General features: G+C 46.2%; 1 protein-coding gene across 3 annotated transcripts in view; it reads right to left on the minus strand.

The window, feature by feature from the left end:
• LMO1 (LIM domain only 1) overlaps positions 1 to 23114 on the minus strand; it is a 66040-nt gene extending 42926 nt beyond the window's left edge. The window contains exon 1 of one of the 3 annotated variants that reach the window (XM_074272711.1): positions 22528 to 23114. In XM_074272711.1, the coding sequence (XP_074128812.1) occupies positions 22528 to 22549 (22 nt within the window). In that variant the 5' untranslated portion in view covers positions 22550 to 23114. Of the gene's footprint in view, positions 1 to 15370; positions 16122 to 22527 lie in introns of those variants that run through there. The other 2 variants (XM_074272713.1, XM_074272712.1) reach the window with 2 other exon arrangements.
• Between the last annotated feature and the right edge of the window lie 279 nt (positions 23115 to 23393).

The raw sequence follows: 23393 nt of genomic DNA on the forward strand, positions 1-23393 counted from the left end.
AACTCAGATTCTGCTCTTTATTCTGTTGGTGAATGTCTGTGTGACCTTGGGCAGTACATTTAATACCTGTGGGCCTCAGTTTCCTTCTTGGTAGAATGAAAATGTTTCTGAGACCTGTCTAGTTTACACTCTTGGATCTCATACATTCTCAAATAAGATAAATGGGTATAAAGTGCTTTCTGAATATAAAGTGCTATATAAATGTCAGCTATTATGATTATGATTATTATCCTGAAGGTCCCTTCTAGTTCTGACATTTTGTGATTCTGGGATTTGGGGAAAGAAGGGAAAAGTTGCATATTAATGGTCTAGTATGAAGTTTAATATGGCTTCAGTCAAGTCTAGCTGGGGAAAATACTCTTCTGCTAGCAACAGGCCTTTGAGAGGAGACTGAGATACGCTCCCAGATCTCTAGGAATCCTCCAGGGCTTCCCAGGGGCTGGAGTTCCACTAGAATAATGGGGTTATGTAATCCTTCTTGGTGAGAACTAGAGATTCTGAGAAAAACTGTTCCCCCTGAACAGGGGGTCAGTAATAATCTTGCCGGTCTCCTTGGTGGTAGTTGGGATGGGAGGAGGGAGGCAAATGGGTAGATGGAGAGGTTTAATCCACGGACTATGGAGAGGGGATGGACTCTGTTCTCTGTCATGGTCCCAATCTTGAAGACTCTCTAGCTCTCTAGCTCCAAAATGTTTGCCTTCTGCCTCTGGAGGCTGACCTTTATTCTCTCCTTCCCCACAATCAGGCATTCAGTGCCACTGGGCTTTACCAACTTGGCCAGCATCTTCTCTTTTGCACATAATCCTCTGATTGGCTCAGTGGGCAGGTGAAATGCTTGCCTACACAGAGTTTTCATTCTAGCTGATAGATAAGACTGATACATTTCCCTGTCAAAGAGCAATAGCTATTTGAAAAGTTTTTTTTAAGGTGAAAGCATGATAGTTTGGCACAATCTTTGGACTGTCAGAAGACCTGGATTTTCTTTTTGCCTCTGTTACTAATATTCTGTGTGGCTTCAAGAACATTTCTTTTCCTGCTCGACCTCAGCCTCAGATTGCAAGTGTTGAATTAGATCAGGGGTCTTGTGAACTGATAAATACTTTTCAACATGATTGATTTCCTTTGTTACTCTTTGCATTTAAAAACATTACTTTAAGAAGGCAACAGTTTCATAGGGCTGCATGATACCTACATTTAAAACTTCTACTCTGGTGATTTCTGAGGTTCCTCCTAACTCTAACATATTATATGCTACTATTGCTCCCAGCCCTGATAGTCTGCACTCTATGTTCTAACATGTCACTGAGCTCTGCCATTTTATATTCTGCTCATATTAAGTAATCGGAGAACATTTAAACATTAGAACTTTCTAACCTGGGGTATTTCTATTTCTAGGTGGCATAAAAAACTTTTCAATAAGGTAGAGAACCTATTTGTCAAATCTATATTATGACACTGAACTATCCTAAAAGATGTTAGTTCCATTTATATAACAATTTATCTCCCCAAATCAGGAATCTCAGACCTTGTCTCAGTTTGTGTTATTTCTTATGTAATTTTCTTCCTTTCATATTGAATAAAGGGTACTGGAATTTATTACCAAAAACCAAAAGGTATCAGGTCTGAAAAATGGGAATCTCCTGCCCTGAACCAGTGGGTGATGAATTGAGGGTAAGAAGCAGGATTCCAGAGTGAGAATGAGCAGCATAGTTCAGAACAGGTGGAGGGAGAAGGCTCCCTAGAGGAAGCAGAGTTTGAGTTGTCCCTTGAATGTGGAAAGAATCTGGAAAGGGGAGTGGGACTAGGGAGAGAGGCAAGAGAGAAGGTTTCCAGGCAAGGAAAAAACACAAGACAAAATGGTCAAGGGAAAAATCAGTGCAGCTTATGTTCTTGTGGACTTCTAAAACATGGCAGGGATGGAAAGACTTGCCAGAATCACAGAGATGGAAGAGACCTTAGCAGACATTTGTTTCAATAATCCCCAACTGCTGGGCATTCAGTTTTTACTTGATTTAAATGGGGAAAGGACTCACTACTTCCTGGGCAAACCATTTGTCTCCAGGAGGACATGTGGGCCACCGTAGCAGCATAGGACTCAGCCAGATCCTGGATCAGGCAGGCTGGCCAGGTCTCTGCACAAAATCTGAAAGTACCAAAAGCAACCTCAGCCAGACAAGGCAGCCTAACACAGGGCTGGTTCCAGCACCAAGGAGAGCTCCGGGTGACCTCATGTGGTTGTCCTTCATTCTCAAAGAGGACTATGGCTTCAGGGAGGTGATCCCATGACAGGCAAGTGATTTTGGATTTAAGTGAGGGAGGGCTGTGCAAGGTTACCAGCTGCACTTTCTCCTCCAGAACCATCTGGGTCCACTGGCAAGATACAGATCAAGACACCTGGAGATGATCGTGAATACAGTGGAAGACAATACTCCTTTGATAGTTCTGTTAAGGAAGATCTTTCTACTAAGCTGCACAGGGCTTAGCTAAGCTGAACCCCACCAAAAGAGCTCCCTACCTCTTAAAAGATTTTGGCCAATTAAAGTAAGCCTGGCTTTCTGGAGATATGGGGAGATTCTTCCTTTCCACCCCGAAGTCTGCCGAGTTCAAAGTCGGTGAAAACAAGTCAGACAGAATCTCAGACTAGGAATATTCATACTGGAGTCTAATCCAACAGAATAATGAGGAAGAACCCAGGTTTCTGAGCTAAATTATCACATTCTGGGGCGTGGTCAGAGGCCACAGCAGTGTTGGACACCAGTGTTCAGGTCATTGTTGTACTAATAACTTCCTGTGTGAACTCTTGCTCCTTAAATTCACAGTTTGGGAGAGGTTTTCCTTCTAGTCAGGGGCTTTCTTTTCTGAGTGTGCCCTGGTGAAGCAACTGGACATAACTGTGGGAACACCTATTCGGCCAGAAACACAGGGTTTGGAATCATTCATTCCTTCATGTATACGTGCATTTATTCATGCATCCATTCATTGAACAAGAACATTAAGCATGAATTTTGTGCTTAATACCAAAGACTGATTTTCTCTTGACCTGTGTGTGTATGACAATACATATTCTTAAGGAACTCACAGTCTAATGCAAGGTACAAGAGAAAGAACTGTCTCCAGAAACAGGGAACCTGATTTCAAATTTTATTCTTTTGCTTATATCTGTCACTTTGAATTGGCTCTCAGTTTGTCCATCTATAAAATAAGAATGATGGACTGATGGTTTCAGAGGTCCCTTCCAATTCTTGAGGCAGTAAGATGATACATTATTGAATAGTGTGCTGCCTTGATTTCAGGAAGACCTGAATTTGAATCCTGCCCGACACCACCAAGCTGCGTGATACCAGCAAATCCCATAACCTCATTTCCTCATCTGTCAAATGGAGCTAATTATAGCACCTACTTCACAAAGTTGTTATGAGAACCAATTGAGATAACATATGTAAAGCACTTTGTAAACCTTGAAGCCCTATATAAATGCTTGCTATTATTAGATCCATGATCTTGATGGGAAGGATACAGATATAGCAAGTCCATAAATAACCGATGCCAGGGAGAATGAGACTAACTCTATAAAATCCCATAGAACGGGGCAGTTTTGTTACTAGCTTGTTAAATTTTATACACATTTTCTTTCAGAAAATGCATAATAGAAATTTAGTTTCATACAGAATCTTTTTCTGTTAAGAATTGTTTTGCTGTTTGTTAAATTCATAGTTAAAAAAAAAGGAAATTTTAAGTAAAAAAAAAGGAGGGAGAGGTCATTTTCACTGGGAGAGGGGTTCAAGAGAATTGGGGTCATGTTTCATGGAATGGGGAAAATTTTACACAAGGAGAGATTGGTAAGAGATAAAGTTGGAGGGAAATCCATTCCAGTTGCCATGAGCAAAAGCATAGAAACAAGATCAAGACAACTTAGATCAGGACAACTGAAGGTGGCCCTGGATACAATAAGGGAGACAATATTCCTTTTATAGTTCTGTTAAGGAAGGTCTTCTTTCTGCTAAGCTGCACTGGGCTTATCTAAGCTGAACCCCACCAGAGATCTTCTTAACTCTTAAAGGATTTTCGCTAGCTAAAGTAAGCCTGGCTTTCTGGAAGTGTGGGGGAACAAGAGAGGGCAAGCAAGACATATACAGGGGATGGGGGATGATCCTGTCTGGCAGGGAGGCTGATGATATGAAGTGAAAGAATGTGATTTAAGGCTGGAAAGTAGGTTGGGGTCAGACCAGGACAGACCCAAAGGGTTAGACAGAGCCCACTAAGACATACTTCATTCAGGAAAAACAAACCTAACTCATCCTGTGGAAGTACAAGGATCTCTCCACATCTCAAATGATTGCTTTTGGTTTTTATGGGCTCCACCAATGGTGGGTGCCATATGTACAGACTACACAGAGGCCAGCCTCTCAAATATCCTGTTCTATGGGTAGCTCTCAGAGCTGATAGGCTTTCTCTCATAAACAATCATATGCTGACTAGATAAAGGGTAAAGAATTAAAATAGAATTCCATTCTGCAGGGCCCACGGATAGGATACCCAAACATCATCACTCTAAAGAGGCCTCCTGAATTAAATGGAAATCTTAGTCAGGTGGGGGGAGCCTGGCCACCCAAAGGTGATTTAGCATTTCAACCCAGTGCCTGCCTTGCTCCAGGAGACTAGGACAGGAGAGGCCAGCTCCCAGTACAGGAAGATTTCCATTTCTTTGTTTTAAAAGCATCTTCGGGGTGATTGGCTCTACAAGGGTGGGGGGAGTGAGGGGAGAAAAGGAAGGGAGGTTCCCCCCCTCTAAGACAGACTCACTTACTGGGGGAGTGCGAGCACCAATCCGGCACACAAAGGGTGAAGCTTTTAGGGATGCAGCAGCAGGTGATCTCAGCGCTTCCACGAGTCCTAATGCTCCTAAAAGCCACTCTCCCCGTTTCTGTAATTGGGCAGCAGTAGTTAATGTAGTATTGACTGCATTATATGCTCCTGTGCACCCTCCCACTAATGCCAATTGCATCACCTTGTACCCTTACCATATTGCTTAGCCAATAGCTGTTAAAAGCAATCCAAATCATGAATCATAGAGGAAACTTTTAGCAAGACACCAGCATCCAAAGGAGACAATTTACAGTTGAGTTAATCTGGGTACATTAGCGAGACATGGATTCAGGAAGACAGACCAATTTATGTTACTTGCGTTTTACCCTTTATTGCCATGCGTAGGCAAATAACTGAGAGATCACAAAGGAAAAAGACAGGAGCCCCTCCTTTCCCAAAGCCAATTCCCATCTGGCACCAGGGCCTGGTGGGCTGGAGGCCCACATGCGCATCAAGCTGACCTCAGAGTGAGTGTGTGCATCGCTGGATCTCCGTGGGCGAAGGCTGGGGGGTGGGGAGAAGTGGGAAAGAGGAAGGGAAAAAGCATGTAATTACTGCTGGGTATTTATTATAACCCAGCAATCTGACTGCTCTGTGGGGGTCCAGGTGCCTGGTGTCTGGAACATTAAATGCAGCCAGTCCTCCGGGGCCACCTGGCAAAGTCCCTCCTCTAGTCACCACAGGAGCTGGTCTCTTATCTAAAATTGGGGATGGGCAGTGCTCCAAACAGGGCCTCCCGTCCACTGAGCCAGAGGCTGGGGTGGGAGGGACGGCACTGATGTGGAGGCTGCTTGGCATAAGGGTGCTGGGTCCCGGCAGCTCTCTGCCCCCTCCTCATGGAGTCAGATGGTGCTTAAAGCCCTGCACTGAAGAGGACTTGCAGCTACCAAAAATAGGAGTCTACTCTGGCTTCAGGGAACCTAATCACTCAAAGTTGTCATCCATTGCCCCCGGGGTCTTGGAACCCTAAGAGATTCTGCATGTCACTCTCACCCATCAGATAGCGAGGCGATCCATTATCTAGCTGGAGAGTTAGCACACCAGATGTTTTACCCATCTGTGGCCTTGGAGATAAGGAGATGGGTGCTAGTTGTGTGTGTGTGTGTGTGTGTGTAGGGTCTCATGTCCTAAGGCACCATACATGAGTCAGTCTGACCCAGGACGTATTTTACTGACCTGGGCTTCAGGATAGAGCCCATACCATCATATTGCTCTCCATACATGGGGGCACAGGGGCTCACAACATCATTTCCAAGCTCTCTGTCTCTAGCAAACTCTTCAGGTTGGGACTGAAAGTCCTGCCCAGCAGCCTGGCTCTGGCCCACATTTCACATTACTGTTCCATTTGGTGCACTCTGCATTCTAGCTCTATCAGTTCATTAGCTTTCTAGCTGTCATCTCTGGGTCTAAGCACAAGCTGCCTCCCCATCTCAGCTGGGATGCACTTGCTTTCCACCTGTGCCGATCAGCTCTCCCACCTCGGAGCCTTTGCTCATGCTGTTCCTTTTGCCTTTCTCCTATTAGAATCCCTAGTCATCCTTTTAAACCTAATCTCTTCTATGAAATCTTCCCCAATCTATACAGTCGCCACACTTTATTCTCTGCCCTCATGACCTCACAAAACATTGCTTTATATTTGTTTAAATCATGCAAGAATGCACATTCTAATGATCTGTATTTATAGCTTCTCTCTCCCAGATTGTAAGTCTCCTGAGGTCAAGGACCATAACTTATTTAAACTTTTATGTCTCCTCCAGTGGTGAGCAATCAGAGGGCTCTGTATAAAGCTAGCACCCGAGGCAACATGTATGCTGCGCTGCCCAGCCTTTGATAAAGCCCACCCTTGCTTCCTTTTGCCTCTAACTCATCTCTCTGGTAGCCCATTGAGGAGCAGTTTCAGTGCCACAGGACAAGTCCAGAATGGCACCCATGGTGAAAGGGTCCCAAACTCAAAACAACTGTGATTGGTTCGGGGCCAATGACATGAACAATTTATAGCTTAATATTTGTTACAAGCTCCCAATTGAGGGTGGGGTAGAAAGTGAGAAGAAAATAGTGAAAAAAAAAGAAATTCAATTTTAAAAAGTCAATGCTTAACCATATCCAGTTTTGTTTTTCCTAGTTTCATTATCTCTTTGCATATTTTAAAAATTAAAAAAAAATGCCCTAGAATGTTTTTTTTACCCTTCCAGTCCACAATGAAAGAAGATTAATCTGCTCATAGTGTTACTGGCTAGGATTTGAGGGACTAGTCATGGTGGACTACATTAGATCACACTAGAAATGACAACCCTGGGTTCAGGGGTAAGAAAGAGACCCCAGTTCGATGCTTCTTCCCCTTATTAGCCACGTGACATCATTCCCATCCTTTGGACTTCTATTTCTTTATCTAAAAAAATGAGAATAGGAATACTTCCACCACCTGCCTCAAACTGTTGTTGGGAGAACAGTACTTTGTAAACTTTCAAATGCTGTGAAAATAAGAGGCTGTTCGTATTAGATTCCTTATTGTTAAAAAGACAGAAACATGGGGACTGCAGTTGGAAGCATCCATAGATGAATTAGTACAGCTCTCTAATTTTACAAATGAGAAAACAGACCTTGGGAGGGCGAAAAGACCTGTCCCAGGTGACACAAATGGTAATTAGGTAGGCTTTGATTAGAAGCCAGGATCTCAGATCCCAAATACTGTTTTTTCTTTTCCCACCACTATACTATATTGTTATATCTTGATTTTTTTAATGGAGGGTCATCCTTTTGCCCTCACTTTTCAGGAGGTAAAGAGATACCATGTGGTAGTGGGTAGAGGTAAACACGTAGCTTAGCTCCCCATGTCTATATTTTCCTTCTGGAACTCCAGGCCAACTGAGAATCAAACACCTTCTTGATCTCCTTTCCTTCCCTACTCACCAGTCATCACCAAATCACCTCGAGCTGCTGCCCACTCATAACTCCTTTCCTCATCTGGGCTGCAATGCAGTCTGGAATGAAGAGACTTTAAGGTCACATGGCTTGCTGGGGGGCAGAGCTGGGATTCCTGACCTGAGGGCCCCGCTCTTACATTAGAACCGGGGTGGGGTCACCTGCATGACATCGGCTGCACTGAACTCAGCCTTGGAATGGATGGTGAAGACTCACTAACGCATCGTGCTGGAGCTTCCTGTAAACCTGGGCCTAGAAGGCCAAGAACCACTTCCCAAATAAAAGCAATTAATCTGGAAATCCTAAGTTTAACCATTTGAGAAGCTGAACTCACTGCCCATCTCTGTGGTGACCCTCACCGTTCAACCTAATGGATTACTTTATTAATAATGCACTGTGTTTTAAAAGCAAAAAAAAAAAAAAAAAAAATCTGACAATTCAATACTTCAGAAAGTCTCTTAAAAACCGTTGCTACGGCAAAACCCGATTGATATTTTATTATCTCTCAGAAGTGAAACATGAAAGCCAAGCACCACCGCAGCATCACTGCTACTGCTTTGGTCTTTCACAGTCCCGAGTCTCTTGCAGACCCACTCCGAAACAAACTGGAGCAAAAGCTTCTTCCAAGAGCCTGCTACTCAGATTGGAGAGACGAGATTAAGATTTTCAAGCTTTTCAAGTGAAGGGGGGAGGAAATATGTGGCTTTAAACCCACATACTTGTGGGCTACCCTACAGATCCCCTAATTTCTTTGCAACATCAAAACAAAACCAATTATACAGCACAATGAAGGAAGGGAGAACAGAGAGTATCACTGTCCTCCCCCCCCCCAAGCTATTACTTGGAAAGATGGGGAGATCTTGGAGGACACTTTTTGCCCCAGGAAGGTAAGAACTCCTTTGGAGTAGAGGCAGGGGAGAACAGGAGTGAGAGATTCAGCCGTGTCTCTAGCCCTAAAGATCAGGAATAACCCTGTCCTTTATAAAAAGGGTTGGACCAAAGACCAATGATCTCAGCAAAACTCGACTACTCAGGAAGATAAATGTTAAGGATTCTGTTTGCTTTGTGTAGATATGCTCTCTATCAATGCAGATCATTGCATCCTCTTTAGATTTGTCATGGTTTATGGGTAAGAAGTACATCCCCTGTGACTGAGCTTGTGAGAAGTGCACCAGCCTGAGCTAGACTGGCTGGCCAAGGATGCACAGTCTATAATGAAACCTTTCCAGCTTGGAAGTCATGGGGTAATGACATCGGAGGAATCATCATGGAACGCCAGAAAGAATGCTGAAGTGAAGGTATCTAGGTGTACAACTGATAGAGCATTGGGTCTGGAGTTCAATAAAGACACTTAGTATCTGTGGGACTTTTGGCAAATCATGTAATGGGCTAGCCCCAGTTTCCTCATCTATAAAATGGGGGTAATAATAGTATCTACCTCTCAATATTGTTGTGAGAATCAAATGAGATCATCGGAAAGTACATTACCTGATATATAGTGCTATGTAAATGTTAGCTGCTGTTATTATTACTAAGTGGTATTAAAGAACTGGAAAGTGTTCATTTTATGGATTATGAATGTGATGGAATTGTGCTGTAAAAATAATAAAAGGAAGGGATGGCTTCAGAGAAACCTGGGAAAACTTGTCTGAACTGATACAGGTAAAGGAAGCAGAACCAGGAGAATTTATATGATAACTTTGTAAAGAGAAACAATTTTGAAAGGCTGAGAAGAAACTCTGATCAATGCACTGTCTGACCACAAATTCCAAAGGACATATAATGAAATAATGCTTCGCATCTCCTAACAGAGAGTTGATAGACTCAGGATTTAAATTGAGATTTTTTTTTGGAACGTAGCTAATGCTGGAATTTGTTTTGCTTGACTATAAATAGTTGTTAGATTTTTTTTTCTTTTTTTTTTCATGAGGGATAGAGCAGAAAGGAGCGAAGGTAGATTTGCTTTATATAAAATATTTCATTTAAGAAAGAAGAAAGAATGCTGAACTGGGAAATCATGGGAATGAGATTTTAATCCTGTTATTAGCTGTGAGGTATAAGCAAGAATTTTCATCTGGAAAGTGAGAGGTTTGCACCAGAAGACCTACAAGGATGCTTTCGATTCTAAAACTTAGGAGTTATGACAAAGCTTCAGGAACCTAGGATTAAATTAACTTGCCACAATTAGGCAATGGAAGAAGACTCTAGTAAGGTAAAGTTATATTTTTAAAGGAAAAACATTTTAAAGATCCATTTAAAAGAAAAGTAAATGTTTTGTCTCAACAGATATTTTTGTATGAAATCAAAAGAAGGATGGCCAGTTTGGAGCCCCCATCCTTCATGCTCCTTATTAGGAATATGATCTTCAGAGGACTCCAGTGGGATCACCAAGCTGATTTCTAAAGGCTTGCCATAATGAATTTGGCATCAATTTAGTTGGAAATCCATATTGTGGTTGGGGGACCTGTTTATAGGGCTTCATTCCCTTGTGTTTTTTAATCCTACCCTTCCATAACTTTGCAACCATAACTAAGCTGTCTTCTCATGGAATATCCCATCTTAGCCCTTTTTTCTCAGTGATGAATTCCTTCTGGGGTCCTCTAATTGGGAATGGGTTGTGACTTCATTCCTCCCTTGGCTGTGCTTCTGACTCTCTGGAACTTTGCCATAATGCCCCTGTGGAAGGATCTTCCTCTCCCCCTCCTCATTCAACTCCCTTTAATGTGTTTTCTTCCTCCATCAGAATGTAAGCTTTTTGAAAGCAGGGGATGTCTCTCTCTCTCTCTCTCTCTCTCTCTCTCTCTCTCTCTCTCTCTCTCTCTCTCTCTCTCTCTCTCTATCTCTCTCTCTCTCTCTCTCTCTCTCTCTCTATCTCTCTGTCTCTCTCTGTCTCTCTCTGTCTCTCTCTGTCTCTCTCTCTCTGTCTCTCTCTGTCTCTCTCTGTCTCTCTCTCTCTCTGTCTCTCTCTCTCTGTCTCTCTGTCTGTCTCTCTCTCTCTGTCTCTCTCTCTCTCTTTCTCTCTCTCTCTCTGTCTGTCTCTCTCTCTCTCTCCCTGTCTTTTGTCTCTCATCTCTCTCTGTTCTCTCTCTCTCCTGTCTCTGTCTCTCTTTCTCTTTTCTCTTCCTCTGTCTGACTCTTTGTTTCTGTCTCTGTCTCTCTCTCTCTTGCTTTTCCTTGTATGCCCAATATTCTTACAGTGCCTGTCACATGGTAAATGTTTATTATAACTTTGTTGACTACTTGTTGCCTGTCCACAGCAGTAAGGAGACAATACGGGATGGGGGTTGAGATAGAACAATTGTTGTGGAGTCTACCTCTCCAAAAGAATTTGGATAGAAGAGAAAGAACCTTGGATGACACTGCAGGATTCTTAGTGCTAGGGTTAACTTTAGCAAGCCTTAAACCTGAAGGAAAAAATCTCATAGCATCTTGAAAGAACATAAGAGCTTGTGTTTCTCAGAAAGAACTGCTGAGGAGACAATTGATTCTTTCTATACCAAAACTGGGATTTCATTATTTGCTCTCATAGCCCTTAGGAGAGGATCAGGGAGGCTCTAGGCCATGGTGTTCTTGAGCAAAACCAGGTTGAATTCTGTAGGTTCTTGCTGCCAGCCTAGTCTTGCTTGCTTCATTAGGGGGCCATCCAGGAGCCCTGGGCTCTTCTGATCATTTCAAGAGCCTTCACGTTAGGTAAAACATATGTGATCATTTCACTGCTGCAGAAGGGCAGAACTAGTTCCCCCCCCCCATGACTTCTTCCTGATGACTGCTATGTAATACTGGGCATTTAACTACCAGCCCTTCCATTCTCCTGACCTCAAAGTTCAGTGGAAAAAGTTGTTTTTAGAGCCAATTTTGGGTCCTAAATTGAATATAAAAACTCTGCTACTTAATCCCTGTTTCAACTTAGGCAAACCAATTTACAGCCTCAGTTTTCCCACTTCTTTTAGGGAGAAGGTTGGACTTGGATGACCTTTATGGTGGTCCAACTTATGATCTTTCTAGCATGTTGGCAGCTGTCTCAACTCTACTTGCTATTAGGATCAGGCCAGCTGGACAGAACCATCAGATTTAGTCACATCTCTGCTGCTTACAAACTTATCAGACAGAATCCTACCAGCTCTTAAATACAAACTTATGGTTTTCAGACAGTGGGGTTAGTGAATGGCAAAAATTGTAAGGAAAGATCTGTTCTATAGACAATCAAACCCAAATGTATTGATCTCTTCCTTCTATGAATTCTCTCACCTGTCCCATATATTTAGTATCTTCTAGACACAGACACAGACAGACACACAGATACACCCCCCCCATTTGTGGGCTCTGTGTCTGTTGTGGTGATCTCATGTCTCAGCTCCATCTTATAAAAAAGCGATCTCTTACAAAAATGAATGTTGAAAACTATCTTTACATGTAATTGGAAAAAATAAAATATAATTAAGTATATAAATGTAAAGAAAACAAAAACAACAAAAAGAAACATAATAATCATTTTTAAATTGAGAGGTGATAGAGACCTGGATTCCAGTTTGGCCTCTCTGAGACATGCTGGCTGGGTGACCTTGGGCAAGCCATTTACATTTTCAGCACTGTAGGCCAAAAGAGTCAAATTCCCTCAGCTCTTAGGTCACATGTAATACAGCCCAAATGAAATGAAAATGTCATTGGGAAATTTTTAACAAAAATATAACCAAAAGTAATAATTAAAATATAATATAACATAAGTAATGTTAATTTTTGTTTGTCTATGTCAATATAGCCCTACTGGGATCAGTTTCTATTTGAATTTGACACAAATTTTGATCAAAGCAGCCCTCTAAGACTTTCATTTGTAGATAAGGTGTGGATCTGCATCGATAGGGATAGTTCCCTACACCAATGAAACCATGGGTCCAATTGCTGCTCCTATCCTATTTAAATTGAATTGACTAGAGCATGCAAGAAGAGTGACATTGGGATATCATATGGAAATGAAGAGACAGGCCCCTGTTTTCCTTCAAGCTGAGAGAGAGCCCAGTTCCCAGTTCCATCCCTGGCTTGATGTGTGCCATGGGGCAAGTCCCTGAAATTCTGTGTTCACCCACTGTCACTGTCACCCACGGGACTCATAGAACACAAATCTCCATAGTATCCAGGGATATAGTTCAGAATACGGTCCTTCACTGATGCTCAAGGCAGGAGATGAAGCATCCTGGCTGAGTTAAAACTGATCCTGTGGTGATGATGGATATGGGAGTGGGTTGGACAAGAAAGACAGGGTTCAAGCTCAGGGTGGAGGAAGCACAGTTCCTAGAAAGCCATAGAACTAAGCTTGGATGGCTTACAGTGGGTTTGCTGGCAAGCCCCTGGGCCAAGTAGCCTGAGGACCCAGGACCTCATCTCAAGGTGAGAAGAAGTCTGTGACTGGCAGGCAGAAGCCCACCTGGATACTCTGACTTTTAAGGTGGTACAGTGGATAGAATGTTGGACGTGGAGTCAAGAAAATCTGAATTTGTCGTCTCAAGACATTTACTAGCTGGACAAATAAATTAACTTCTGCTGGACTCATCTATAATATCATTTTACAGATGAGGAAACAGAATGAGGCTGGGAGTTTTGTAATGACATATAATCATTGCTACAGTCTGCAAGAGGGACAAAATGCCATTAAAAGACATCACTTACACTGTTGATGTAGGGGTTCAAACATACAGGTATGCAGTTGTCCTGGGCCTGACTACCTTAGCTTTGGGAATGGTTATGACTGAGATGTTTTAGCCTTCCCACTTCATGGGATTCAGAGCTGGCAGGGACCTTAGACCCCACCTAGTCCAACCTTGTATTTTATAGATGAAGATTTGGAGATCTGAAAAGAGAAAACTTGTTCAAGATCTGCAAATATTAAGTAGCCGAACCTACATGCAGGTTTTCTGATTCCACATTTAGAACTCTCAGAGGAAATAACCCCCCTTTTTTGCAACTGGGCCCACAGAGGCTGCCTAACTGAGGACTTCTCTTGTCTGCTAGCTCATGGAGAGGGGTTAAGAAGGGATCCTAGTTACAGAAGGTAAGAGATGGGATTGGGGGGGTTCTCCCACTAAAGCTGTCACAATTGTGCGGAGGTGGCCCATTTCGGCTCCACTTCAGAGACTTATCTGGGGGAGATTCCCAAATGGCTGTTTTGGCAAGGGAAGAAGCAAGAGTTGGACGTGGTCAGATTAGCACTTGTATGTCCCACTGCACCTTAGTACCTCTCGGGTATATGAAAGTCTTGGGAAGACTTGACTGGGAGTCCCAGCTTTGCCCACTCATGACATTGCTCCTGTTTTCTCCACTCATAATCCTCTTGTTGCATCTCTAGTTCTCTCCCCCAAACACACACCTAGCCAGGATGATCCCTGCCTCTGACAGCTGTCTCCCTATATAGTCGGACACAGGAAATTTCCTTAACCAGTGGAGAGGGCCCTATGTAACCATCTCTAATAATTCTTCTGTTCCATTTTGGACTCCAACTCCAGGAGCTTCCACTCTGTTGAATAAGCCCAGCCAGCTCTTTGCTCCAAAGTCCACCAACTTTCTGGATGAATCCCACTTGGCCAGGGTCAGGGGTCAGGGGGGATTTCCAGAAGAGTTGGGCCAGTTAGGTCCTTCTTGGAAACCACAGCAATGATTATATGCCATTACAAAACTCCCAGCCTCAACTTCCCTCACCCTTCCTAGATATCCCAGAGAAAAGGGCACGGCAAAGCCCGTCCAAGCAGTCCAAAAACCAAGGTTGGCAAAGGGAGCATGGAAGGGGGGGGCCCGCCTCCTAGACTTTCCCCAGGGGAAAGTCAGTAGAGCCGTTTTCTTCCACACTTGCGGCCTTTGGGAAGCCTGCTTCTCAGTTCTGGGCTGGGGTGACATCCTTCACCTCTGTAGCCGGCTGCGGCCGCTAAAGTTCAGAGGTGAGCCCGGGAGCAGCCTCGGGCAGTCCTTTCCACTTCAGGGCTGCACTTTTACTGGTCCCTCCTCCCTCCTCTCCGGGAAGGTGGCGATTTGCTCCCAGTGCTTCGGGAGAAGATTAGCTTAGGGCTGCCGGGTTTATGGCCGTGGTGGGCAGGGAAGCCGCAAAGACAAAATACTGACTAGGAAAAATGATTATGGCAACCGGGCAGCCGAGGGGCCCCTTAGTGCCTGCCCTTTGGTTCCTGAGGAGAAATGCACCCCCAACACACACACACACACACACACACACACACACACACACACACACACACACACACACACACACCACACCCTCCCGCCCACCCTAACTATATAAAGAAGCCCTCGAAAGCCCGGACCAATGAGTCACTGGGTCCTTAGCCTGGATGATTCAAACGGGCAGAAATGGTTCCTACTGTCCAACCTTCGACAAGCAGAGCGCGGAGTGACGCCTTCTGGGCTAGGCTACTTTTCACTAACGCCGGGGAGAAGGGCGAAGGCGGCGGGTCGGCCCCCGGCCCCGAGCACGCTCGCGTGCCCGCTCGTGCCCGGGCAGGGCCGGCTCGGCCGGCGCGGGATAGGGGAGGCGCGAGAAGAGGCTGCCCGCGGGGGACGGAGCCCCCCTCGGCCGACCTACCGTCCTCCTTGTCCAACACCATCATCTCGCGGACGGAGAAGTGTCCGAAGGCGGGCGCTGCGTCTCCGGCCGCTGCAGCCTCCGCTCGGGAGGAGAGGTCTCGGCTCCGGGAAGCGGGACGAGCTAGCGCGGCGGACGGCCCTTTGGCAGCCGCGGAGCTCTAATTACCCGCTTGTCCAGCTCTTAACCTAGATTGCACTCAGCTAGAATTACATTCACAAGTGAAGCACTTTGCAGATACAAAAGCGGTCTCACCTACTTTTTTGTGCCTCGGAATTGCCAGAGACCGGGGGGCTGCAATTTCCAAAGAGAGAGGGAGAGACGGGAGAGAGTAGGAGGGAAGAGGAGCGGAGTTTTTCTTTGATTCTCACCTTCTAAATGGCTCAATTTGCCCAGTATAATCTGTCTTAATGTAACTGCATTTGATAGCTCATAACCCTGGCTCTCGCAACTACCCAGCTCTGTCTTATAAAGTGCTTTCCCCTTAGATTTAATCTGAATCTAAATCTAAAATTATATTCAAAGAGATGGGAGGGGAAATATCGGAGGCTGGCTACCGCTGCCTTTCTCTCTCAATTTATGAGGTCTGCACTCTTGCTACTGAATAAATGCGCACATTTCCCAGAGACAGCCCCCCTCCTCCCACACTGCCCCCCCTCCCCAAGAGTTTAATGGGGAGTGGAAGGCTGCCTGGTTCTCCAGCACCACCTACAGGTCTCTCCCTCTCTCTCACTCCCCGAGATCATTTCTGCAGATGTTGCAGGGGCAGAGGTGCACCGCGGCCCTCAGCAAGAAGAGGGGCGCCCAGCCTGCGGCCCCTTTCCCGCCCGCTCCGCTCCGTGGGTGCGCTGGGGGTCACGGGGCCGTCTTTTCTGCCGGCCTCAGGAGCTCGTTCTCTCTGGTCACACGGGCCTGAGGGAATGCCCCGCTCTCGTTTGACACGGGGAGGGAAGCGACCTGAAGGGGACAATGACTCCGCCAAGCGCACAGTCAGGCCGGGTGAACTGAGGTTCAAACCTGGTACTTTCAGCTTCTGGGTCGGGGCTCTTTCCAACACACCGTGCCAAGTCTTCAGATTTGGTGTCTGACTTTCAACTAGAAAGTAGCAACTGGAGGTCGGAGCGGTCCGTGGTCTCTCCTGTGCTCCTCTCCTCGTTTCTAATACTGGACTCTCAGTGGCTGGCCGGCCGTTCCCCGGGGCTCTGAAGGTCACCTTTCTAGCTTGAAAGATGCCAGCTCTCTTGGGCTATTCTGTGGTTCTAGGGTTTGTCGAATCTTATTATGCTTTCCCAAGTGGGCCATGTAAAGTTCTGAAATGGGTTTAAATCTCCTCTACCTTCTTCTATTTGGGGGGTACACCACTTTACCCCTCCCTATCCTCTGTTGTCTTTTTGGGGAAACACCCTTCTACCCTTATCCTTTTGAGGGGAACACCACTCCACCCCTATCCTCTGTTGCCTTTTGGGGGAACACCATTCTACACTTAACCTTTTGCCTTTTGGGGAGAACACCACTCTACCCCATCCTCTGTAGCCTTTTGGGGAGAACACCCTTTACCCTTATTCTTTTGGGGGGAATACCACTCTACCCCTATCCTCTGTTGCCTTTTGGGGGGAACACCCTTCTACCCTTATTCTTTTGGGGGGAACATCACTCTACCCCTATCCTCTGTTGCCTTTTGGGGGGAACACCATTCTACTCTTATCCTTTTGCCTTTTGGGGAGAACACTACTCCACCCCATCTTCTGTTGCTTTTTTGGGGGAACACCCTTCTGCCTTTTGGGGGAACACCACTCTACCCATATCCTGTTGCCTTTGGGGGGAACACCACTCTACCCATATCCTGTTGCCTTTTGGGGGGAACACCACTCTCTCCTTATCCTTTTACCTTTTGGGGAGAACACCACTCTGCCCCCTATCCTCTGTTGCCAAATTGGCTTCAAGCCAGTTTTGAATGATATTAAACCCACAACTTAGTCAAGCACACCAAGATGGCATTTTTTATGAGTACATCTTGATAGAGAAATGGATATTAAAATTTTCTGTTATGAGTGGAAGGTCCCAGGTATAGAAGTAAGGAAACCTTGAGTGCTTTGGGGTTTGTCTGTAAAGCAAGGATAATATCTGTTTTGTCTTCACCATAAGGTCGTCATGAGGGTCATGTGCATAATCATATACAGTTATGAAAACACTTTGTGAACTACAGAACACTATTCAAGTGAAGGAATTTCTTTTAGTCACAAAGAAAAGCTAGAACTGTAGATCTTCCTCTTAATAATATGGTTAACAAACTTCTTCATAAGACTGATACAGGCAATGCAATGATTATTATCCCCAATATGATAGAAATGGAAGCTGAGCCTCTGTCAGAGGAAATGTCTCACCCAGGGTCACATAACTAGTGATGCCAGTCCTCGGAACTCAGATATTCTGACTCCAAAATCAGTGGACTTTTCACTAAACCATATGCACCCCCTAAAACCCCTCAGACAACATCTAACTCCGTTTCAGGGACCCTGCCCTCTTTTTTCCAAACAGAGAAGTGAGACTTTTCAAAAGCAAGAATAGGAAGCTCAGCCAATGCATCTCCACAACCTGCTTTTAATTAGCTTCCTTAGCCACAGCTCAGATGCTTTCCCCTCATCCCCCTCGTTTTGAATGCTTAATCCAAAGAGTCCTTGGATATATTTGAAGCTAAGTAGCTCATTTTGCACAGAATAGCTTTTATCCAGGACTCTTTCCCTGCCATTGGTGACAATTTGGAGAGATGAGCAAGGTCCCTGATACATTGATACACTTAAAAATGGAGGTACTTGATTCTCACCCATTAAAAGGAGCTTCCAAATCACATATTAAAAAAAGTTCCCATTCAGTATTTATATCTCCCCCAAACAAACAAAAACTATGGCATTACAATAATCCAGAGGCTGGAATCACATATCCAGGTCTCTCCTATCACAAAAAATCTTAAGCATTAAGCTCCCTCTCCCCAAACCAAAGCACATTCCTGGATCATATCAATAATCACCCATCATTTCTGAGGCCAGAAGTTTTGGCACTCTGATCAATCAAGAGTGGAATGTTATTTTATTTCCCTCAGATATTCAGCCTAGAGTCCCACATTATCACCATCTGAGACATTCACTCAAAACCATCTCATTTCAGCAAGATCATTGTCCTTGTGCATAGGATGTAAAGAAGGAATATCCCTCCCACCACAGCATTGGGCTGGGATTTTCTGTTTGCTTGTATGTATGTGGGTATGTTGTTTGCCTTCTTTATTTTCTTTTATTTCACACCTTCCCACATATACTCAAGAAGTTCATTTTCAACATCACATTTCTCCTTAATGTCTCCAAGAAAGACACCTAATTAGCAGTCAAACAGCTAGAATTCCAATAATTAATCCATGAGAACTGGACAAAATATCTAAATGCTACCGGGGCAGGAGCTGTGTGAGCTGAAATCCCACTTGCTGGGATTTGGGGAAAGGAGGGAAGGAAGAGCTATCGACTGGCAGCAGTGCCCAGAGACTGCAGGACATAAGGGACTAGACCTAGATTATCAACCTCCTTCATTGGGAAGGTCTGCCCTGTGCCATCAGAAGACCTAGGTTAAAATCATGATTCTACCATTTATGTGACCTTGATCAAATCGCTTCACTCTGCTGACACCCAGTTTCTCTTTTGAAAATTGAGAGGGTTAAGCTAGATAACTTCATCTGTCTTTTAAAAGCTAGAACTCTTCCCTCTCAGGTCCTATGAAGATGTATAGTTGGGAATACAAACTATCAGTTTTGCTTCCCCAAGTTTATGTATCTGTGGGTGCTTTGGTGTTGCTGATCTGGAATTGCATTTGAGCTATCACATCAGGTTCCAGCAGAGAGAAGGCTCTTGAGTATCCCCAAAGACACAAAAAGATCCTGCACTGCTGATATAACCTGACATGATTTCACAACATACAAATCACATATCCTGCAGACTTTTTAGGTGTCTATCTCAGCAGCCTACTATGCAGTGGTCTCAACCGTCTCAGATTCCTTATTAAGGCAGAAAAATCATATCAAATCCTGTCAGATTGGGACAGGAAAGGTAGATTGTTCAGAGGTGTTCACCATAGTGGGCTGGCACTAATGTAGTGAAATGCTCAAGTTGCTATCTGGAGGAATCTGTTCCTTGTAGGAGACTTTTGAATCCAGCGCTGAAGATCAACTACATTGATAGAGGACTCTGCCCCCATGTCTTGGTGCAGATGGACTAGGCCTTTAGAAGAAGGCAAGAAAGGGATTAGTGTAGGATACCTTATGAGGTGGTAAGCTCCCTGTCAGTGGACGCATTCAAGCATAGACTCAATGAACACCTGTCAGATCCTATGGCAGAGATTTCTGTACTGAGGCAGAGGCTGAAGAATAGTACCTTAGATGCCAGGATTCTGTAACTCAGGAACAAGCAGGCAGTTTGGTATAGTGGAAAGGACATAGAAAATACAATCAGGCAATTTAAGTTGAAAGTCTTGCTGCCTTGTGATCTCAGACAAGTCATTTCTTTAAGTCCTCAATTGCTTCTACCTTTAGGATTCTATAATCTGGCATCAAATGATATGGAAATTAATATGGTCTGGGGTCAGCAACCCCAAACTGTCCTCCTGAGTCTGAGAACAGTGTGAATAATCTAAATAATTCCAGGAGTTCTGGGCCAGTGAGGCTCAGTGTTCCACAGGGAGCACCCAGAATGCCTGTTCTCAAACCTCATATCCCATTATGAATCAGGGTAAAGTCATTGAGTGAGGGGCCAGGCTACCTCCCTGTGGAATTAGGCAAACATTTGGTTGTACACACACACACACACACACACACACACACACACACACACACACACACACACACACACAGAGTCACATAGACAAAAACTAAGAAATTCTCATGCTCCAAACTCTGTTTTCCTTCAATTTCAGGAAAATCAAGTAGATTTGGATCCTTAAAACTAGCTGAAAGTCAAAGCATACAAAGAATCTTTTCAGGTTTCTTGAGTCCTATGTGGAAAGCAGATGAGGCAAGAAAACAAGACTAAAAAAAAAACAAAAAACAAAAAAACAAAAAAACAATCTGACCCTGGCTGCCTCCAGGAGGGCAAAAGGGAACATGGCCCTAAGGAACTAGGATGAGAACCACCCATCTACTGCTCCTGTTCCTTTCAAACAAGCAGGCAGTCAGCTTACTTGAGACTGAGGAAAAGTGGTGATGGTGGGGAGGGGGTTTCGAATTAATCTTCTTTCCATCACACTAGTTGCAAGGCCTAGTGTTTAATGACCACATCTGCACTGCTGAGAGAATCAATAAGTAGCCCTCCTTTGGCTATTTGCCCCATTCCCCTCCCAGTGTTGACCCTAATCTAGTCTCACAGCCACAGGTCAGCAGACCTGAACAGGATAATAGAATTTAACAGTCCTTAATTTTTGAACCACTTAACTGTGTCTGTCTGTGTCCCTACTATCAGAAGTAAGAAAAACAGCATCTACTCCTACTTCCATGGAAGAAGTCCTATGCTTGGTAGGTCCAACAGGGCATAGCCTCAGGGCAAGTCCTAAAAGCATAATATTTTACAATATTTCCTGACTCTGTGATTCAATTCAACTAGTTAGTGCCCCAGGCTCTTAGCAGTCAAGACATTCCTCATGTCCCCTCAAACATATAACAGTTCTGGCCACCAAAAAGTCACAGTGAAGGATGCCACTTGGGATGCTTTAGGACTCCCCAGGATGGGGAGGAGTAAAAATAATAATAATAATAAAGGAGCTCCCTTCCATTTCCTGGCCCAGTGACTTGCCCATTTCCACAGACTTCTCCAGCCATGCATCCCTCTATGAAATCAGCAGTCCCAAAATATAACAGGAAGCTGGACCCAGATGGAAAGGGGTCATTGAAAATGCGGGTACTTTTCTTCTGAAGTTCACCACCAAGCCCTGGAGTGACTAGTATCAGTTCCTGGATTTTAAGACTACTTGTTCTGGAAGGGGAGGAGGCATCTGCTGGGATAGAAGAAGGAAGAATATCCATCCGTGTTAAGAGCTCTAGCCAAGGGAAGTCTGGGAAAACAAAGGCAATTTAATGGGCCGGAGCATGAGAAAGCAGGAACCTCACCGCACCACTAAGGCCAAAGACTAGAATCGAGTCTGAGGGCTTCTCCCTGCCTCTCCTCCGGGCTCCCTCTCATCCTGCGTCTTAAAGACTTCGAAGCCCGAAGGTTTTTAGAAGCTGCACCTGGAGCTCTGTGCCTCTTTTCTAGAAAGAAACCTGCCTACCGACGTGGGAAGGTCACTTGAAGGCCCTGTATTTGGGGAAGGGGTGTGGAGAGGCAGGGAGCGGGGGAGACATGAAAGAGTTGCTGCCTGGGACTGCTGAAGCTGTTGGTGAGCAGTCACGCCGCCTCCTGGAAGGGTGGGGGGCGGGGAGGAAGGGGAGAAAAGAGCAGAGGGAGAAGTGGGGGGAAAGGAGTCTCTTCATCAGCATCCCTTAGTAGTAGACAGGTCTCTTTAAGGGGGCGGCCACCGGGTTCTTTCCCGGACAGATCCTAGGGGCAGGTCTAGTCCTCCCCGGACCACTGCCTGCCCCGACCCTCCCCCACTGGCTTCCTCTAGATCCAGAGTCCCCGAATTAGGAGCAGGGGTGTTGGGGTCAACTCCGGCCTCCCGTCCGTAACTCCTTTAAAAAGTAAATCTCCGCCCCCCGCCCTTTGTCAGTTTGGGCAAAGCGGTCAGGGGGCGGGATCCCAGGGGAGAAGCCAGCGTGTCCCGCCCCGCCGCACACCACACCTCCCCTCTTCCCCTCCCCTCGGGCCCCAGGACAGAGTTGGGGGGTGGGGGTAGTCCTAGCTTGAAAAAGTCTGGCCTTTCCACCGCGGCGGATCTGTGGCTGAGCTCGGTCCGGGAGGCCGGCCCGGCGTTCATGCGTACTGAGCACCCTCCTCCCTCCTCCCCCCCCCCCATCCCGGCCCCGATCCAAACCACAACAAATCCACTTTCTACCTCCCGGGGCTGCCGGGCACGGACTTGGAAGGTGGCGCGCGCAACCTGCCCCCCTCCCCCTTTCCGGGCCCCAGGCCCCCCTCCTCTTCCCAGGCCTGGGGCGCACGGGCCGGGCGGCCCTGTGGGGCACCTACCGTCCTCCTTATCCAGCACCATTGTCCTGGCTGCCGGGGCGCTGCGCCCGCGCCGCCGCCGCCGCCGCCGCGGCTCTTCCTCCACCCGCGGCAGCTGCCGCCGTCCGCCCGGGGAGCGTGGGCAAGACGCCGCCGCTTCCCGGTCTCTCGGGCGCCTCAGAGGGGACGGGGACCGGGGTACGCGGCTGGGGAGGAGGCGGCCGCCGGCCGTGAGCCGGCCGGCTCCGAGCGCGTCCTCTGCCCGGCCCGGGCTAGACCCGGCCGGCGCTGCTTCTCCGATCTGGATCTGGCCCCTGCCTCGGCTCGGGCTCCGGCTCCCCAGTCCGGGCCCCTGCTGTGCAGCGGGAGGCGGGCGCGCAGGGGAGAGATTAATAATGAATTTGTGAAAGGGCAGCCTGGCGAGAGCGCGGGGCGGGCCGTGCGCCTGGGAGCCGGGGAGCCTGGGAGCCTGGGAGCCGGGCAGGGAACGCAAGGGAGCGCGAGCCTGCTCGGAGCCCGGAGCCCGGAGCCCGGCTCGCTTCGGGCGGCAGCAGTTACTCGGCGGCGGGCGGCCGGGCGAGGCTGCAGCCGGGAACAGCGAGCGAGCAAGCGATCGAGGAGGAGCCGGAGCCCGAGCCGGAGCCGCCGCCGCCGCCCGCTCGCAATTTATGTGCCTCTGCCCTCTCCGGCTGCTGAATAAACGCCCGCATTTCCCAGGGACCCTCAGATTCCCCTGTTAATTAAATCAATTCATTATGCTCAGATCTGATTAGCGGCCCTTCCCCCCCCTCTTTGAATCAATTATTCAATACACAAACATAATTGCCTGTGCCAGAGGTGCCTAAGTATTAGCTTATTTAACTCCAAGGACACTAATTACCCCTAGG

Source organism: Sminthopsis crassicaudata, chromosome 6 (genome assembly GCF_048593235.1).
Source record: "Sminthopsis crassicaudata isolate SCR6 chromosome 6, ASM4859323v1, whole genome shotgun sequence".
Taxonomy (NCBI): Eukaryota; Metazoa; Chordata; class Mammalia; order Dasyuromorphia; family Dasyuridae; genus Sminthopsis; species Sminthopsis crassicaudata.